At 49.6% G+C, this 19,617-nt stretch overlaps 1 protein-coding gene across 3 annotated transcripts in view; it reads right to left on the minus strand.

Annotated features, from left to right (window-relative positions):
- The window catches only part of arhgap15 (Rho GTPase activating protein 15), a 1,048,441-nt gene that overhangs the window by 458,191 nt on the left and 570,633 nt on the right, over positions 1 to 19,617 (minus strand). For all 3 annotated transcript variants that reach the window (XM_072471657.1, XM_072471649.1, XM_072471663.1), the window contains 2 exons: positions 17,106 to 17,201; positions 3,958 to 4,093 (listed from right to left, as the gene is read on the minus strand). In XM_072471657.1, the coding sequence (XP_072327758.1) occupies positions 3,958 to 4,093; positions 17,106 to 17,201 (232 nt within the window). The remainder of the gene's footprint in view (positions 1 to 3,957; positions 4,094 to 17,105; positions 17,202 to 19,617) is intronic.

Here is a 19,617-nt window from a genome sequence, read left to right on the forward strand (position 1 = left end):
TACTGATAGCCAGAAGGTTTGATAGAGTTTCAAAGTTGACTGCTACTCAAGGTTCTTCATTTCTGAGTCAGATCTAGCACAGGCAATGACGAAATGTACAATTGTATGGGGAACAAAAATGAGGAGTGCCCTGTTGGAATCATTCATCTTATTGGGAAATTCATGTAATTCATGTAGTAGCACCAATGCCTGTCAAATAAGTTGTTTACATGATTTTTCTATATATCAATGTGCTCCCTATCAAGTATGAGGCAAAATATTAATGGTATCTGCCAAATGAAAGCTGATATTTTGAAATTCTAAGGCTGAGGGTTGATAATTTACCAGCACTCCAGCGTACGCTAGAAATTTGCTTATGTGTAATTCGATACAAAGGAAAATTGGTCAGATTTTGCATGATACCAGTGCCTCTCCAAGCATTCCAAAGAGGGCACTATTTTAGTTTTAACAGTGTCAGCAGTGAGTTTTTCACCATACTTTGGCAATGCTATAGCTGTGTTTTAAACATTGGCATATTTGCCATCCCTCATGTGAGCAACCTTATGTCACAGTATTTTTCAAAGAATCTGAAAATGTCAACATTTGATTAAAAAATGTAGACACATGAAAGTGGCAGAAAAAGGTAGGTAATCCTCCAAGATGGTATTCTCAAATGGAGCAGAATCTAGACAATATCTAGCAATGCCATCCATGTCCATTGCTTGGATTTTATGTATGTGATTGTAAGGGAGTCATGTGCCATGATATCCATTTGGTGTTCTGACAGAAGAATGTATTTAGTCTGTACACGGGATTCTTTACTTCTCGGCCAACAATGGCCGACACCATGACTAATGATACTAATAGAATCACTGCAAATTCATTCTGAACTAATTTCCACTTGAATATTAGGAAATATAAAATTCTCCCCATATACTGATAAATATATTAAAAAGTGAAAAGGTGCAAAGTTAATGCATCGTCACAAGCTAATTTACATTCAATAGCATACAGTGGGTGATGTGACACATCCCCCAAATATTATTTCATCATTAGTTGTTAGCTTAATTTTTTAAAAAAATGTGTATTGCTTCAGTGAAAGACCAGAGTGGGAATTCTCTGGCGCTGGTTTTTCGGCGGGGGCGGGAATCGTGTCGCGCCGGTCGGGGGCCGTTGGCAGTGCCCCCCCCCCGGCGATTCTCCGCCCCACGATGGGCCGAGCGGCAGCCCGTTTTCAGCCGGTCCCGCCGGCGTAAATCAAACCAGGTCCGTACCGTTGGGATCTGGCTCTGCGGGCGGCCTGCAGAGTCCTCGCGGGGGGTGGGGGGGGGGGGGGGGGGGGGGGGGGAGGGGGGGATGGGGATCTGGCCTAGGGGGTGCCCCCACGGTGGCCTGGCCTGTGATCGGGGCCCACCGATCCGCGGGTGGGCCTGTGCCATGGGGGCACTCTTTCCCATGTGCCGGCTGCTGTCAACAATCGCCATGGCCGGCGTGGAGAAGAACCCCCATGCGCATGCGCTGGGATGACGCCAGCACACGTTGGCGCTCCGCGCATGCACCAACTCACGACGGCTGGTGGAGGCCCTATGGCGCCGGTTGGCGTGGTGCCAACCCCGTCGGCGCCGGCCTAGTCCCTGAAGGTGCGGAGGATTCCGCACCTTCCAGGCGGCCCGACGGCTGAGTGGTTCACGCCACTCCTCGGCGCCGGTACGGCCCGCCCCGCCGGGTAGAGGAGAATCCCGCCCAGTTCTTCAAAATGTTTTGTCAAACATGGTCTTGTCAACGCAGTTATCACTAAAAATAAAGGGCAAGTAGTGTTGAAATGGTACTTGGCCACAGTTCTCAAAATGTATAACACATTGGAGTAACCAAACTGCACAAATTCTATAAAGCCAAAAACAGCTTGATTTCAGAACTTTCTGCAATGATAAATAGCCTTCTGGCTTGTTCTCAATGCCAGTTGGCATGGAATTCCCCTTTAAGATGATTGGTGACAGTGCCAGGGAATTCACCAACATTTATTGGTTCATTTATTCACCATATCAGGGCTTTGATAGACCAAAATGTATTTTCCAGCCCATACATTCATAACAAATACATTAAAGCAGCAGCCTTTGCAATACCATTCCCGCTCATTTTACAAGATCACAGGTTGACGTCATTCACACAGATTCTAGGCGGTTCTACTTTCTGAAAGTTCAATACAGTATCAACATATCAGCTAAAATGTGGATACTGGAATCTGTGACAGAAGCTCAAAATCTGATATTTATTTATTTCACCTGAGCAATAAATGTCTGTTTAGTGACTTAGATTCATCCAAGTCCCTCTTGTAAAATCTACTAAATAACAGGAACAAACCTTGACTTTGGGTGCAGAGGTCTGCCATATCTTAGGTAAACTAAATGAGAATGAACACTGACAGTTTGGAAATGCTTATTTGCTTATCCAAAGTCCCAGCGGACATGGCAGTGGATTAGGAATACTTTCAAGTTCCAGCAATAAGGAATCATAATGTTGAACATTTCTGCGCAGAATGACAGAACATAACAGAGCAGGGAACTCTGTTGTTGAGCAAAGCTTTGCGTGTTATTTTCCAGATGATTAGTTTGTCTGTTTTGGTTGTCTCAACTGTGATTTTCCAATGACCACCTTCAGAAACAGAAATGGCTGAAGGAATGCAGGAAGTCATCCCTACCTACTCCTGACTTTTTGGGGGTTTTGTTTAGAAAAGGAAATAATAGGTGGTTGAGGGATTGGGGATGAAGGGTTGTTGGTAGTGAGGAGTTCTGGAAGGAAGGGGAGATAAATTGCTATTTATTTCAAATTTAAAAGAGTCAAAAATGAATAAATCAGCAATATTATATTTTTCAGCCTCAAAATCCTGTTTGCTGTGGGTGATAAATTAAACTATTTAACTAAGGGCAGCACGGTGGCGCAGTGGGTAGCACTGCTGCCTCACAGCGCTGAGGTCCCAGGTTCGATCCTGGCTCTGGGTCACTGTCCGTGTAGAGTTTGCACATTCTCCCGTGTTTGCGTGGGTTTCTCCCGCACAACCCAAAAGATATGCAGGGTAGGAGGACTGGCCATGCTAAATTGCCCCTTAATTGGCAAAAATGAATTGGGTACTCTAAATTTATAAAAAAAACAACAGCTATTTAACTAAAAGTCTTCCAGCTAAAACCAGAAAAGATGGGTTGATTATTTTTCAATGTCATGACACTTTGCAGCCATATAAGTTGGCAGATTTGTTTTTTCCAGCAACGGGTTATTAGAACTTGAAATGCAAATTTTAAGAGTCATTCAGAAACGCAGTTGAAGAAAAAAAACATTACACAGTATGGGGAATGAACAGTCCAATGGGATTTAAGCAATCAGCTCCAATGTGGAATTGCCATCAAAGACAAAATGGGCTGAATAGCCTCCCTTTTGTTGGAAGATCTATGGTAGGGGAATTTTCATTCATGTGGCCAGTAACTCACCTCCTGATTGCCCAAGCCTGTCCACCATCGACATGTCAGGATTATGATGGGATACTTGGCTGGATGAGTGCACCTCGAACAAACACTGAACAAGTTTGACGCCATTTAGGACAAAGCAAGCAATTCATTAACAGCACTTTCCAAACACACCGGCCTCTACCATCTGGAAGACCAAGGCAGACTCCTTGAACCACCAGCACCTGCAATTTCCCTCCAAGCCTCACATCATCCTGTCTTGGAACTATATCACTGCTCCTTCGCTGTCATTGGTTTCATCCCAAGCTGTGTACCTACACCTGCAGCAGTTCAAAAAGATGGCCCATCACCACCTTCCTGAGTGCAATCAGGGATGTGCAGTAAATGCTTTCATTTGCCAGTGACCTTCTCATCTCGTGATCAAAATTTTTAAAAAGTTGATGTATTTGCAGAATATGATTTCAGGTGACATTCTGAAGAGAAACATATGTACAAGATACGGTAATACTAGATTACTTACTCAATGATTTTCTGTGTTCAGGCTTTGGTTCTTTTGGATTTGACTTGTTGCTGTTGTCCCCCTCACTCCTGTTCAGTTCTTCACTGCTTGAGCTTTTCCAGATGCTGATTCCTGATGTGGAGCCTCCCTTCTTTGACTGCAATGACACAAGGGGATAAGAAAATGCATTCAGAAAAAATCTCATGAACATAGTACATGTGCCAATGGCCAATTTCAAATGAAGCTGGAGAATAATACAAATAGTAATACAGAATGACTCAGCTTTATTGCTTCGGATTCCTCACATTACAAAATTCCCATATTGCACCAGATTATAGGTGATGGGACCAAAGTGATGCCTCTACATCAAGAGAGGGAAAACCAACAGCCAAATGTAACCAAGACACCTTTCACATTGTATACCAGCTAGTACCAAAGCATTACTGACAGAGGCATTTGAGTATGTCTCTCTCCAAATCTTTTGATTGGGGGATGGTACGATGATGAGGAAAGAGGAAGAAAATCAATACTTCTGAGAATGTAAGTGGATGGACAGCAATGTGAACTGCTGAGAAGTTGCACAGCGATGAGGTTTATAGTTTTGAACCATCATGTATAATTCATCTGATTATGTTCAAAAAGTAGAGGTAAACCTTCACTTAAGGATTTTCCAGATGCTATTAGACACCATGGTCAGCCCCTCTACCCACCACAGCATTGGTGGGTCAAAAAGGTAAAACACCCCTGATGCAAAAGTTGATGCCACTGAAATTTCCCATTATATCCACACAATGCAAAATTGCTAAAAAAAAAACATGTTTTATTTGTTCTTAGGGTAGAGCAACATTTGGAACGCTACGTACAGTGCCCATCCTTGGTTCCCTGAATGATGGGCTTCCTGCTTGATATCACTGATGGTACTCCACAACTGCCCTGCATCTTAATTTTCAATATCCACTCTTCTCCAATGCGTATGATCTCCAGGTAGTAATGAACTTATTTTACCAAAATAGAAATCGGAAATCATCCAAAGTTGTATCACAGTAGCATGTTTTACATTGCCATCAATGGCAATTGTGGTGGTGGATCTTCATAAATTAATTAGAATTGCAAAATAACTAGGGCAGAACAGCCAAGTGATCCTGGTCATACGGCACTTCTATAAAACACAGCAGTATCTCAATTACAGGGACCTGTAAAATTCAAAAGTATTCATAGAACATAGAACATTACAGAGCAGTACAGGCCCTTCGGCCCTCGATGTTGCGCCGACCTGTGAAACCTGTGATCTTGCATATCAGAATCACAATTGAAAAACCTTTTACGAAAGGCTAATGAGGTACTGAAAAGTCTCAGTGACAAAGTTGTGTGTTCAAGCCCCAGACAGTTTAGAACAAAGAACAAAGAAAATTACAGCACAGGAACAGGCCCTTCGGCCCTCCCAGCCTGCGCCGATCCAGATCCTTTATCTAAATCTGTCGCATATTTTCCAAGGATCTACTTCCCTCTGTTCCCCGCCCATTCATATATCTGTCTCGATGCATCTTAAATTATGCTATTGTGCCTGCCTCTACCACCTCCGCTGGCAAAGCGTTCCAGGCACCCACCACCCTCTGCGTAAAACACTTTCCAAGCACATCTCCCTTAAACTTTCCCCCTCTCACCTTGAAATAGTGACCCCTTGTAATTGACACCCCACTCTTGGAAAAAGCTTGTTGCTATCCACCCTGTCCATACCTCTCATAATTTTGTAGACCTCAATCAGGTCCTCCCTCAACCTCCGTCTTTCCAACGAAAACAATCCTAATCTACTCAACCTTTCTTCATAGCTAGCACCCTCCATACCAGGCAACATCCTGGTGAGCCTCCTCTGCACCCTCTCGAAAGCATCCACATCCTTCTGGCAATGTGGCGACCAGAACTGAATGTGGCCTAACCAAAGTCCGATACAGCTGTAACATGACCTGCCGACTCTTGTACTCAATACCCCGTCCGATGAAGGCAAGCATGCTGTGTGCTTTCTTGACCATTCTATCGACCTGCGTTGCCACCTTCAGGGTACAATGGATCTGAACTCCCAGATCTCTCTGTACATCAACTTTCTCCAGGACTCTTCCATTGACCGTATAGTCCGCTCTTGAATTAGATCTTCCAAAATGCCTCACCTTGCATTTGCCTGGATTGAACTCCATCTGCCATTTCTCTGCCCAACTCTCCAATCTATCTATATTTTGCTGTATTCTCTGACAGTCCTCCTCGCTATCTGCAACTCCACCAATCTTAGTATCATCTGCAAACTTGCTAATCAGACCACCTATACCTTCGTCCAGATCATTTATGTGTATCACAAACAACAGTGGTCCGAGCACGGATCCCAGTCACCTTGCTCCATTTTGAGACACTCCCTTCCACCACTACTCTCTGTCTCCTGTTGCCCATCTAGCTAGTACACCCTGAACCCCATGTGACTTTACTTTTTCCATCAACCTGCCATGGGAAACTTTATCAAACGCCTTACTGAAGTCCATGTATATGACATCTACAGCCCTTCCCTCATCAATTAACTTTGTAACTTCCTCAAAGAATTCTATTAGGTTTGTAAGACATGACCTTCTCTGCACAAAACCATGCTGCCTATCACTGATAAGTCTATTTTCTTCGAAATGTGAATAGATCCTATCCCTCAGTATCTTCTCCAACAATTTGCCTACCACTGACGTCAAGCTCACAGGTCTATAATTCCCTGGATTATCCCTGCTACCCTTCTTAAACAAAGGGACAACATTAGCAATTCTCCAGTTCTCCGGGACCTCACCCGTGCTCAAGGATGCTGCAAAGATATTTGTTAAGGCCCCAGCTATTTCGTCCCTCACTTCCCTCAGTAACCTGGGATAGATCCCATCCGGACCTGGGGACTTGTCCACCTTAATGCCTTTTAGAATACCCAAACCTTCCCCCTTCCTTATGCCGACTTAACCTAGAGTATTTAAACATCCCTAGCCTCAACATCCGTCATGTCCCTCGCCTTGGTGAATATCGATGCAAAGTGCTCATTAAGAATCTTACCCATTTCCTCTGATTCCACGCATAAATTCCCTCTTTTATCTTTGAGTGGGCCAATCCTTTCTCTAGTTACCCTCTTGCTCCTTATATACAAATAAAAGGCTTTGGGATTTTTCTTAACCCTGTTAGCCAAAGATATTTCATGACCCCTTTTAGCCCTCTTTATTGCACGTTTGAGATTTGTCCTGTTTAGGCAGGCACTCCAATGCATTAGTGAGGGAAGGCTGCACTGTGAGTCCCAGACAATATAGGCAGGCATTCCAGTGCAGTAGTGAGGGAAGGCTGCACTGTGAGTCCCAGACAATTTAGGCAGGCACTCCAGTGCATTAGTGAGGGAAGGCTGCACTGTCAGAGATGCCGGGCTGGATTCTCCGTTTCTTTTTAAAAATATATATATTTTATTAAAGTTTTCAAACAGAATTTTTCCATTTTACAAATCAACATAAAAATAGTACAGTAACTGATAAATAACATTATTTAAATAATATAGTGAACTAACAAAGTAACAAAAAATAGTGCACCCCCCCCCCTCCCCACCCCCCCCCCTCTCCCCCTGGGCTGCTGCTGCTGACGATCTATTTTCCCTTAACGTTCCGCGAGATAGTCAAGGAACGGTTGCCACCGCCTGGAGAACCCCGGAGCCGATCCTCTCAGCACAAATTTTATTCGTTCTAGTTTTATAAACCCTGCCATATTGTTTATCCAGGCCTCCACGCCGGGGGGGGGGGGGTTTCGCTTCCTTCCATATGAGTAAGATCCTTCGCCGGGCTATCAGGGCCGCAAAGGCCAAAATATCGGCCTCTTTCGCCTCCTGCACTCCCGGCTCTTCCGCTACCCCAAATATTGCTAACCCCCAGCCTGTCTTGACCCGGACCTTCACCACCTTTGAGATCACCTTTGCCACTCCCTCCAGTACTCATCCAGTGCCGGACACGACCAGAATATGTGTGTGTGGTTCGCCGGGCTTCCCAAGCACCTCCCGCACTTGTCCTCCATTCCGAAGAACCTGCTCAGTCTTGCTCCCGTCATATGTGCTCTGTGTAGAACCTTAAATTGAATCAGGCTAATCCTGGCGCACGAAGACGAGAAGTTTACCCAGCTTAGGGCATCAGCCCACAGACCCTCCTCAATATCCTCTCCCAGCTCTTCTTTCCATTTTCCCTTCAGCTCCTCTACCATCGCCTCCCCCTTGTCTCTCATCTCCTGATATATTTAGGACACTTTGCCCTCCCCGACCCATACCCCGGAAATCACTCTATCTTGGATTCCCTGTGTCGGGAGCAGCGGAAATTCCCTCACCTGTTGCCTCGTAAACGCCCTCACTTGCATGTATCTGAAATTGTTCCCCGGGGGCAAGTCATACTTTTCCTCCAGCGCTCCCAGGCTCACAAACGTCCCGTCTATAAACAAATCTCTCAGTTTCCTAATTCCTGCTCGTTGCCAGCTCTGGAACCCTCCGTCCATCCTTCCTGGGTCAAACCTATTGTTGTTCCTGATCGGGGACCACACCGAGGCACCCGTCACCCCCCTGTGTCGCCTCCATTGCCCCCAGATCCTTAAGGTTGCCACCACCACTGGGTTTGTGGTATACCTTTTCGGGGAGAGCGGCAGCGGCGCCGTCACCAGCGCCTTTAGGTTCGTTCCTTGACAGGACACCATCTCCAGCCTCTTCCACGCCGCCCCCTCTCCCTTCCTCATCCAGTTACAAACCATCGCCACATTGGCGGCCCAGTAGTAGTCATCCAGGCTCGGCAACGCCAGTCCCCCTCTGTCCCTGCTATGCTGCAGGAACCCCCTCCTTACCCTCGGGGTCTTCCCTGCCCACACAAAGCTCATAATGCTCCTGTCTATTTTCTTGAAAAAAGCCTTTGTGATCAGAATGGGGAGACATTGAAACATGAAAAGAAACCTCGGGAGAATCATCATTTTTACGGCCTGCACTCTGCCCGCCAATGAGAGCGGCAGCATATCCCACCTCTTGAAATCCTCCTCCATCTGCTCTACCAGCCGCGTCAGATTAAGTGTGTGTAGAGTTCCCCAGCTCTTAGCTACCTGGATCCCCAAATATCGGAAGCTCCTTTCCACTCTCCTTAATGGCAGGGCGTCTATTCCTCTTCCCTGGTCACCGGGGTGTATTACAAAAAGCTCGCTCTTCCCCATGTTTAACCTGTATCCCGAAAAATCTCCAAACTCCCTCAATATCTGCATAACCTCTGTCATCCCCTCTACAGGGTCCGCAACATATAGCAGTAAGTCATCTGCGTAGAGTGACACTCGATGTTCCTCTCCCCTTCTAACCACCCCCCTCCATTTCTTAGAGTCTCTCAACGCTATGGCCAGTGGTTCAATTGCTAACATGAACAATAATGGGGACAGGGGACACCCATGCCTTGTTCCCCTGTGTAGCCGAAAATACTCCGATCTTTGCTGGTTTGTGACTACACTTGCCACTGGGGCCCCATACAGGAGTCTGACCCATCTGAAAAACCCCTCCCCGAACCCAAACCTCCTCAACACCTCCCATAAGTACTCCCACTCTACCCTATCGAATGCCTTCTCCGCATCCATCGCCACCACTATCTCTGCCTCCCCCTCCGCTGGGGGCATCATTATCACCCCCAGCAGCTGTTGAACGTTGACATTCAGTTGTCTCCCCTTTACAAACCCTGTCTGGTCTTCATGCACCAACCCCGGGACACAATCCTCTATCCTCGTCGCCAGCACTTTTGCCAGCAACTTGGCGTCTACATTTAGGAGTGAGATAAGCCTATATGACCCGCATTGCAGCGGATCTTTATCCCGCTTCAGGATTAGTGATATCGTCGCCTCCGACATTGTCGGGGGTAGTATCCCCCCTTCTCTGGCCTTGTTAAAGGTTCTCGCCAGCAGCGGGGCCAACAGGTCCACATATTTCCTGTAGAATTCCACCGGGAACCTGTCTGGTCCCGGGGCCTTCCCTGCCTGCATGTTCCCCAGTCCTTTAGTCACCTCATCCACCTCAATTGGTGCCCCCAGACCTGCCACCTCCTGCTCCTCCACCCTCGGGAACGTTAGTTGGTCCAGAAACTGTTGCATTCCCTCTTTTCGCTCTGGGGGTTGGGACTTATATAGCCTCTCATAGAAGGTCTTAAACACCTCATTTACCTTCCCTGCTCTCCGCTCCGTAGTTCCCGTTTCATCCCTAACTCCTCCAATCTCCCTCGCCGCTATCTTCTTGCGAAGTTGGTGGGCCAGCAGCCGGCTCGCCTTTTCCCCATACTCGTATCTCATCCCCTGTGCCTTCCTCCACTGTGCCTCTGCCTTTCCTGTGGTCAGCAGGTCAAACTCCGTCTGAAGTCTTCGCCTCTCTCTATATAGTCCTTCGTCCGGGGCCTCCGCATATCTTTTATCCACCTTCAAAATCTCCCCCACTAATCTCTCCCTTTCTTTGCCCTCTTGTTTCTCCTTGTGAGCTCTAATGGAGATCAACTCTCCCCTAACCACCGCCTTCAGCGCTTCCCATACTACCCCCACCTGGACCTCGCCATCATCATTGACCTCCAGGTATCTCTCAATACATCCCCGCACCCTTCCACAGACCCCCTCATCCGCCAATAGTCCCACATCCAGTCGCCAGAGTGGGCGCTGCTCCCTCTCCTCTCCTAATTCCAGATCCACCCAGTGCGGGGCATGGTCTCAAACGGCTGTGGCCGAGTACTCCGTTCCTGCCACCTTTGAGATCAGTGCCCTACTCAGAACAAAGAAATCTATCCGGGAGTATACCTTGTGGACATGGGAGAAAAAGGAGAACTCTTTGGCCAACGGCCTAGCAAATCTCCACGGATCCACTCCCCCCATTTGTTCCATGAACCCCCCTAAGCACCTTGGCCGCTGCCGGCCTTCTTCCGGTCCTGGATCTAGACCGGTCTAGCCCTGGATCCAGCACAGTATTGAAGTCCCCCCCCCCCATTACCAGGCTTCCCACCTCCAGGTCCGGGATACGTCCCAGCATCCGCTTCATGAATCCCGCGTCATCCCAGTTCGGGGCATATACATTTACCAGCACAACCTCCTTTCCCTGCAATCTACCACTCACCGTCACATATCTACCCCCGTTATCCACCACTATATTCCTAGCGTCGAATGACACCCGTTTCCCCACCAGTATCGCCACCCCCCTATTTTTCGCGTCCAACCCTGAGTGGAACACCTGTCCCACCCATCCTTTCCTTAACCTAACCTGATCCGCCACCTTCAGGTGCGTCTCCTGAAGCATGACTACGTCCGCCTTCAGTCTTTTTAAGTGCGCGAACACCCGGGCCCTCTTAATCGGCCCATTTAGGCCTCTCACATTCCACGTGATCAGCCGGATTGGGGGGCCACCCGCCCGGCCACCCGCCCCTCCCCCCACCCCCCCTCCCCACCACCGACTAGCCATCCCCTATTCTGGGCCAGCCCCCGTCCGGGTCGCGTGCACCCACCCAGCCCCAGGCGGCGCCTTCCCGTCCCGACCACCTCTTCTCTTGCCAGCTCCCCCTTGCACTCAGCAGCAGCAACCCAGTTAGTCGTCCCCCCCCCCCACCCAGCTAGATCCCCATCTAGCATGGTTACCCCCCCCATAATGCTTCCGAAAGTCAGCTAACTCTAACTGACCCCGGCTTCCCCCGTTCTCTCTTTGACCCCCCCTGCGTGTGAAACTCTCTTCCTTCCTGCGCCTATCTTCCCGCCATCATCTCCATAGCGCGGGAAAAACCCCGTGCTTTCCTATCGGCCCCGCCCCCTATGGCGCAGCTCCCTCATTCCCCATCCCCCTCTCAGTCCCTTTTTCCCACCAGCGCCCACATTTCTCCGTGCCCCCCCATCTAGAGGAGAGAAATTCCCCATCTATCGTTTCAATATTATAAACCTCCCATTCCCCAATTTACACAACCTTGTTGTTTCCCCCCCAACATCAGTCTCTCTGTTCTAGTCCAGTTTCTCGTCTTAGATGAAGGTCCATGCCTCATCCGCCGTTTTGAAGTAGTAGTGCTTGCCCTTATGCGTGACCCACAATCGCGCCGGCTGCAGCATCCCAAATTTTATTTTCTTCCTGTGAAGCACCGCCTTGGCCCGATTGAAGCTCGCCCTCCTTCTCGCCACCTCCGCGCTCCAATCCTGATACACTCGTATCACCGCATTCTCCCACCTGCTACTCTGTACCTTCTTGGCCCAGCTCAAAACAGCCTCTCTGTCCGTGAAGCGGTGAAATCTCACCACTATCGCCCTTGGTAGTTCTCCCGCCTTTGGTCTTCTCACAAGGACCCGGTGAGCCCCTTCCACCTCCAGGGGGCCCGATGGGGCCTCAGCTCCCATTAGCGTATGGAGCATCGTGCTCACATAAGCCCCAACGTCAGCTCCCTCCATTCCTTCGGGGAGACCTAGAATCCGGAGGTTCTTCCTCCTCGAGCTGTTCTCCAGGGCTTCCAGCCTTTCGATACATCTCTTATGTAGCGCCTCATGCGTCTCCGTTGTTACCACCAGGCCCTGTATCTCATCCTCGTTTTCGGCTGCCTTTGCCTTCACTCCACGGAGCTCTATCGCCTGGACCTTTTGTGTTTCCTTCAGCCCATCGATTGCCAATAACATCGGCGCCAGCACCTCCTTCTTTAGTTCCTCCACACACATTCGGAGGAATTCCTGCTGGTCCGGGCCCCATGTCGTCTGGGCTCCAACCGCTGCCATCTTGCTTCTTCCTTCTCTTCTCTGCCGCTGCTCCAAAGGATCCTTCACAATCTGGCCACTGCCACTGGTCTTTTCCATACACACCCGGGGGGGGGGGGGGGGCACCTTCCTTCGTCACCCCACACTGGGTTTGGTCTGAAAAAATTCCCGTTGGGGCTCCCGAAAAGAGCCCAAATGTCCGTTAGAACGGGAGCTGCCGAAACGTGCGGCTTAGCAGTGCATCGCCGCAACCGTAAGTCCCCGGATTCTCCATTTCTGACACTCAGGGCTGGATTCTTCTGCTCCACCCGCCACAAGAACGCCATGGGCGAGACGTAGGTAATGGAGAAGTCACCCTGGAGCTCGAGTCTGAGGATGACACTGACTTCCTGTCACAGCTGTCTCCAACACCCTCCACCATCCCAGAGACACTCAACTCACTTGGCCACTTTAGTGAAGAGGCTCCTCGGACACTGTCTGGTGCATACCACACTGCTCATCTGGTACCCGAGGGGACAGACATCGGAGGCCTGGCCGACGCCAGGAACTAGCTGCCATCCAGATTGGTTTTGGGCTTCTGGAACGGACAGTCCCATCGATTGTGAAGATGCAATCACAGAACCAGGGACTACATGAGGGATTGTCGGAGGAGTCCAACCGCATGCAAGAGCAGGGGGTGTTGCAAACCATGCGTGCCACCCAGGCCAACACCACCTGGATGGCGTCAGTGGTGGAGGTATTGGGACCGACAGCTTTGGCTATGAGTCAGCATGTCCAAAGCATGGGTCATTCTGTACAGGTGCTGGCTGAGGCCCAGGACAGGGCTGCCGACCCACAGGCAACCATGTGTGAGAGCCACCTGGAGATCGCAGTGGTGCTTCTGAGTATGGCCCAGTCACAGTAGGCCATAGCTGGGAACGCTGGCAGCATTGCGCAGGTGCAGGCCAACATGGCACAGAGACAAGGGGAGGTGGCCCATTCCCAGAGGGAGATAGCGCAGTCACTGGCTGATGTGACACAAACCCAGTCCCAGATGGAGGTGGTCCATTCCATGTGCTCCATGGCCGTGAGCATGCAGACCCTGGTCAACACGAGAGTGGACCTCCAGGACTGGCAGTGCATCAGGGGATAACACCGTTTGTACCCCCGCCCCTGGAATAGCCCGGGGGCCATCGGGCACCCCGAGAGAGGAGGAGGTGATGGGGCCCAGCCCGCAGGGGAGGTGCCAGGACACTGCAGCATCTCAGACTTCTGTCCCTGGTGCATCTGGTGGACAGCAGGCAGAACAGAGCGGCACCACACTACCTGGGCCACCCGTGCAGAAGCTGGGCCCATTCAGGCCCAGTCACCCCAGACGACGGCTGCCAATGGGGAATCTCAACGCGGGAATCACAACAGGCCGCCTCCATTTCTGCTGTACATTCTGAGGGTTCAGCAGCAGGAGGTGGTGCCTACCATGCGTTCCATCCAGGCCAACACCGCACGGATGGCGTCCGCGGTGGAGGCCTTGGGGTGACGGTTTTGGCTATGGATCAGCATGTCCTAGGCCTGGGGCATTCTGTGCAGGCGCTGACCGTAGGAAGGATTGCCGTCTCACAGGCCACCATGTCCCAGACCCATCTGGAAATCACAGCGGCGCTCCTGAGCATGGCCCAGTCACAGCAGGCCATGGCTGGGAACGTCGGCGGCATTGCCCAGGCGCTGGTTGACGTGGTGCAGACACAGAGGGAGGTGGCCCAATCCCAGAGGGAGATGGCGAGGTCACTGGCTAATGTGACACAGACCCAGAATGTCGTGGTACAATCGCAGAATGATGTGGCGGAGATGGTCCACTCCCTGTGCTCCATGGCCGTGAGCATGCGGAACATGTGAGGGCCTCCAGGACTAGCAGCGCCAGATGTCAGGGGAGGCTCAGGGGATAGCTCCCCTCGTACCCCCATCCCATGGAGTAGGTAGGGGGCCATCGGGCACCCCGAGGGAGGAGGAGGTGATGGGGCCCGTGCCGGTGACTCCCGCAGGGGAGGTGCCAGAACACCACAGCACGTTGGACTCCCCCCTCATCCACCCCCCCTCCTGTCCCTGGCGCATCTGGTGGGCAGCGGGCAGAACTGGGCGGCACCACGCCACCTGGACACCCGAGCAGCAGCTGGGCCCATCCAGGCCTGCATGCCCCAGAGGACATCCGTCAATGGGGACCCAGGTCGCAAGGCAAGGATCACAGCAGGCCGCCTCCACTCCTGCTGTACCGTCTGGGGATCCACCTAGATATAGCGCTGGTCCCATAAGGCCAGAAAAATAGACACCAGTTAAGTTGGCACGGATGCAGGGCACTGTTTAGTTATAGGGGCTAGGGCACAAAGCTGTATATATTTGTTCACAATAAACACTGATTACCACTGCTACAATCTGCCTCAGTGCTCTTGTCTGATGGGTGTGAGGGGTGGGCTGGTCTGGACTGGCCAGGAGGGAGGTGGAGGGGAAATGGGTGGACTTGGGAGGGGAATGGGCGGACCCATGCTCCCCACTCCCTGACCGTCCCCACCATCGCCACCCTAGGGATGCGATGCGGCCATGTGATGGAATGGCCAGCTCGCATGCAGTGATGACCCAGGAAGACAGTGGAAAGTGCTACTGTGGGCAGTAGCCCGATATCGTCATACGATGCAGAGCACCAGAGCTCATCTCATCTCAGATCGTCATCCTCCATCCCGTGGACCAGACCCGGTGTTACTGCCAACCCAGGACCCCCAGCTCGCAGTGCAGTAGGTATGTATAATAGAGGGGGGCTGCAGGTGGGGTGTGGCTGGGGTGAGGGCATGAGGGAGTGAGGGGTTGGGATGAGGTGTTCGTGCCCCTGGCGAGTGCCCCCACCCTCTCTACCCCCCATCCTAGTCGGAGAACCTGCAGGCGATCAGAGCGGACTGACCACAGTGGATAACCTCTGTCACCCAGGAGCCAACCCCCAGCCGGGGGAACGTCTCGGACATGTCAGGAATCGCGAGTGTGCCAGGGTGAAGGAGGTGTGCACACTACCTGGGTATCAGGCGCAGACGTGCATGATGTGCAACTGATGGTCACTTATCAGCTGCATGTTCATCGAGTGGAACCCCTTTGGGTTAGTGTAGAGTGGTCTGTCACCTGCAGTTGCTCTTAGGGGGACACGCATCCTGTCAATCACCCCCTGGACTCGAGGCACCCTGGCAATGGTGGCAAACCCCGCTGCCTGGGCATCCTGCTGGGCTCAGTCCACATTTAAATAGACGTATCGGTCCACCTGGGCACATAGGGCCTCCGTGATGGCATGGTTGCCCCTGTGCACCGAGGTCTGTGAGATCCCAGACAGGTCCCGACTTGGCACATGGAAGGACCCCGTCGCGTAGACTTTCAGGGCGCCCATCGCCTTGACGGCCATCAAGGCTCATTTAAATATGTCCATGCCAGATGCTCCTGAGGCCCGGGAACTAACGGCCTTGCCTGGGAGACCTTGCCAGGGCGGCGTTTAGCACTGGTCCACAAAAAGGCAAAACACCACCTGGGGGTCTCCCAGGCTATTCGAGGCACCTGGGTGCTTGTGCTCTGGGCAGGGTGGTACCCTGACACTCCCATAGGCACCCAGGCTCTTTGGCACTGCTAGCTCGACACCTTGGCACTGCCATCTAGGAGAACACCCTTAGAGATAAGTGGGTGAGGCCAGAGGCTCTGGTGGGATCACTGCGGGGGCGGGGGGGGGGGGGGGGGGGGGGGGGGGGGGAGAGAACGCCAAAGGATCGGGGCCTTATTTAAAAATGCCGCCCGAACCACGAGTTGTCTTCTTGCATGGGCGAGCTCAACTTGCCAGTGCAGGAAATTAGGTCAATACGGCTTCGGCCGTTCCCAACCACGGCCTAAAAAAAACCGCAGAGTCCTGTTTGATAGCGGGCTCGTTCTCGGTGCTGCATTATATCATGCCCAACATGTTTGTTTGTGCAAATATGAAGAACTCAATCTAATTGGAAAATAATTTGTAATCAATGAGTTTCAACTAGGGTTATTTTGCTAATGTTAGTGTAAAGCCGAGGCATAAATTTATGGGTTACATATTAGTGTAGCTGAACTAAATGCACATTTATAAATGCACATTATGTCCTATTTGGGTCATTTCAGGTCTGTTTTAAATTTAAAATTGTCATGCCAAACCATTTTATAGAAAATATGCAAAGAGGGATTAACAATGCCACAGGGAGCTATAAACAAAAGAAACATGGTCTAAAGGGGCTGATTAGAGCTTGGGAAGCTGAGGAAATATATGGGAAAGTATTTTTTTGGCAAAAAAATTAAAAATGTTTATTGTGCAACTTCTAAGGCAGATTGAAAAAATACACAAAATCCTTTTATTTGTTTCCAAGGGAAGCTATATTAGTTAATAGCGTTAACAACATTATACGTACCAATTTATCAATCACATGTCTGATGGTCTTGTACCAATCATGTATACTATCATCGTCCGAATGGAGAAGAAATTCATTCCCTGAGACGGTTGTGAGCTGTGAAAAGAAGAAAAAAGTCAGTGTGTAATTTTGTTTAATGCTGTAAACAACATAGGAAAAGCATAGCAATCTAATGGGTCAGCACTTAGTTCATTACAATCCCAGATCAACATTAATTGACAACATAGGAATTGCTCGATGAAAAACGACTGAGGTCCATATAATCTTCTTTCTCTTGGTAGTCATATGATACAATGATAATAGGATACCAATCAATGCCTCTCCACTCGTCCACCCTGTATTATTTATTACGTGCACATCTTCCCAAAACTGAGGGGAAAGTTTCATAAAACCAGATGCTGTAATTCACTTTCCTGGTCTTAAAGGGTAAAAAAACAAATAATTAAGAAGACAGAAAAGGAAGCCTACAAATGCTGGAAATCTGAATTCTGATGAAAGGTTTTCAAGCAAAATATTAACTCTTTCATTTTTCACTTGCCTTGTTGACGAGAGCTGCTTGTTGATGCAAATTTTTAAAAATGCGATGCTTACTGGTGAAAACTATGGTAGATGCCGGAATAACTGACGAAAGGCCAGGTTAATTACAACTCATCTATAAAACTAAAAATCATATTACACAGACAGACCTCCCAGAGGTATCGTCTATGGAAAACATACATGGTGGTTAAGCTGGAACATGAGTGCAGGAGAAATATCTTTTCATGTCTACTCCATAATAGGAGCTATTTGAAACGTTATTTCTCATGGGAAACAGGTAGCCGTTTGTGGCCAATCAGGAATGAAGGTGGGACATTGGCACAATGGTAGGGATAATAATAATAATAATCGCTTATTGTCACGAGTAGGCTTCAATGAAGTTACAGTGAAAAGCCCCTAGTCGCCACATTCCGCCGCCTGTTCGGGAGGCCGGTACGGGAATTGAACCTGCGCTGCTGGCCTTGTTCTGCATTACAAGCCAGCTGTTTAGCCCAATGTTTAGCGCCGTGAGGCAGCAGTGCTAACCATTGCACGACTGTTCCGCCCTCTTTCAAACTTAAATATTTTATCTATCACTCCAGGTAATGCCAATAATTTAACAAACGGAATGACTATGGAGACTAACTTACATGTCTTACCAGAATTTATAGCATAATAGAATTGCTTTAGTCGAGAGAGATAAAGGCACACAGGCAAATGAGGAGTAAGAAAGTGAGTGAGGACAGGTTAGGGATAGTGGAAGGCAGAGTTTGTGGAGGATTGTATGGCAGAAGGAAATTTCAGAAGAGAGAAGGGCAAAGCCATGGAGGGATTTGAACATGACAATGAGGGTTTTAATTTCTAGGCATTGCTGGAGCAGGAAGGTGATGGGTGAACTACAACTAATACAGAGTAGGATACTTGCAGCAAACTATTAAAATGAGCTCATGTTTACTGACGGTGGATAAAGAGAAATTGGCCAGGTGAGTATTAGAATAGCCAAGTCTAGAGGTGACAAAAGCGTGCATGGAGGTTTCAGCAGCAGATCAACAGAGGTTGGGGCAGAGGCAGTCAATGTTACAGAAGTAGGCCATCCTTCGAGAAGGAGAGGATAGGGGTTGTTGCTTAGTTCGGGGTCAATTTAGTTGAACCTGAGACTGTAGCTATGGAGGAAAATGGAACTGGTGGAATGAGGCTGGTATTTGGTTTTGGTCCTCCCAGTGTTCATGTTGCAGAATTGAGGGCAGTACCGTGGCGCAGTGGGTTAGCCCTGTTGCCTCATGGCGCCGAGGTCCCAGGTTTGATCCTGGCTCTGGGTCACTGTCCGTGTGGAGTTTGCACATTCGCCCCGTGTTTGCGTGACTTTCGCCCCCACAACCCAAAGATGTGCAAGCTAGGTGGATTGGCCACTCTAAATTGCCCCTTAATTGGAAAAAATGAATTGGGTACTCTAAATTTATTTTTTAAAAACAAAATGTTGTGGAATTGTGCCTTTTCCTGGGCTGTCGACCTGACGGGTGAGTAACACCACAGCAACAGATGAGAGACGTGGTGAAGTATAAATGGGTATCATCAGTGCCCATGTGGATCCCAATGCAATGCCTTCAGATGATGTCGCCAAGGGCAACATTTAGATAGGAAATGGGTGGAATCCAATGAAAGCTTCTTGGGGTGCTTGAGGTAAACATGCAAGGTAGAGAAAATAAATCATTGCAAGATATTCTCTGTGTACCTATGATTGGAGGGGGTAAGAGTGGAAACCAGTGAGGGCAGTCCCACTCAGTTGCACGATGGAAGGGAAGTGCTGAAGGAGTATAATGGGCAACCACATTAAAATCTGCAGAGATGTCAGGAAGGATAAGGAGAAATAGGGCACCGTGGTTGCAGACACAGTGAACATCATTGGTAGTTTCCATTAGAGCCATGTCAGCACTGTGGTGTGGGCAGAAACATGATTGGCTGGCTCAGTTGCAGGCTGGTTTAGCACAGTGGGCTA

Source organism: Scyliorhinus torazame, chromosome 2 (genome assembly GCF_047496885.1).
Source record: "Scyliorhinus torazame isolate Kashiwa2021f chromosome 2, sScyTor2.1, whole genome shotgun sequence".
In the NCBI taxonomy this organism is placed as follows: domain Eukaryota; kingdom Metazoa; phylum Chordata; class Chondrichthyes; order Carcharhiniformes; family Scyliorhinidae; genus Scyliorhinus; species Scyliorhinus torazame.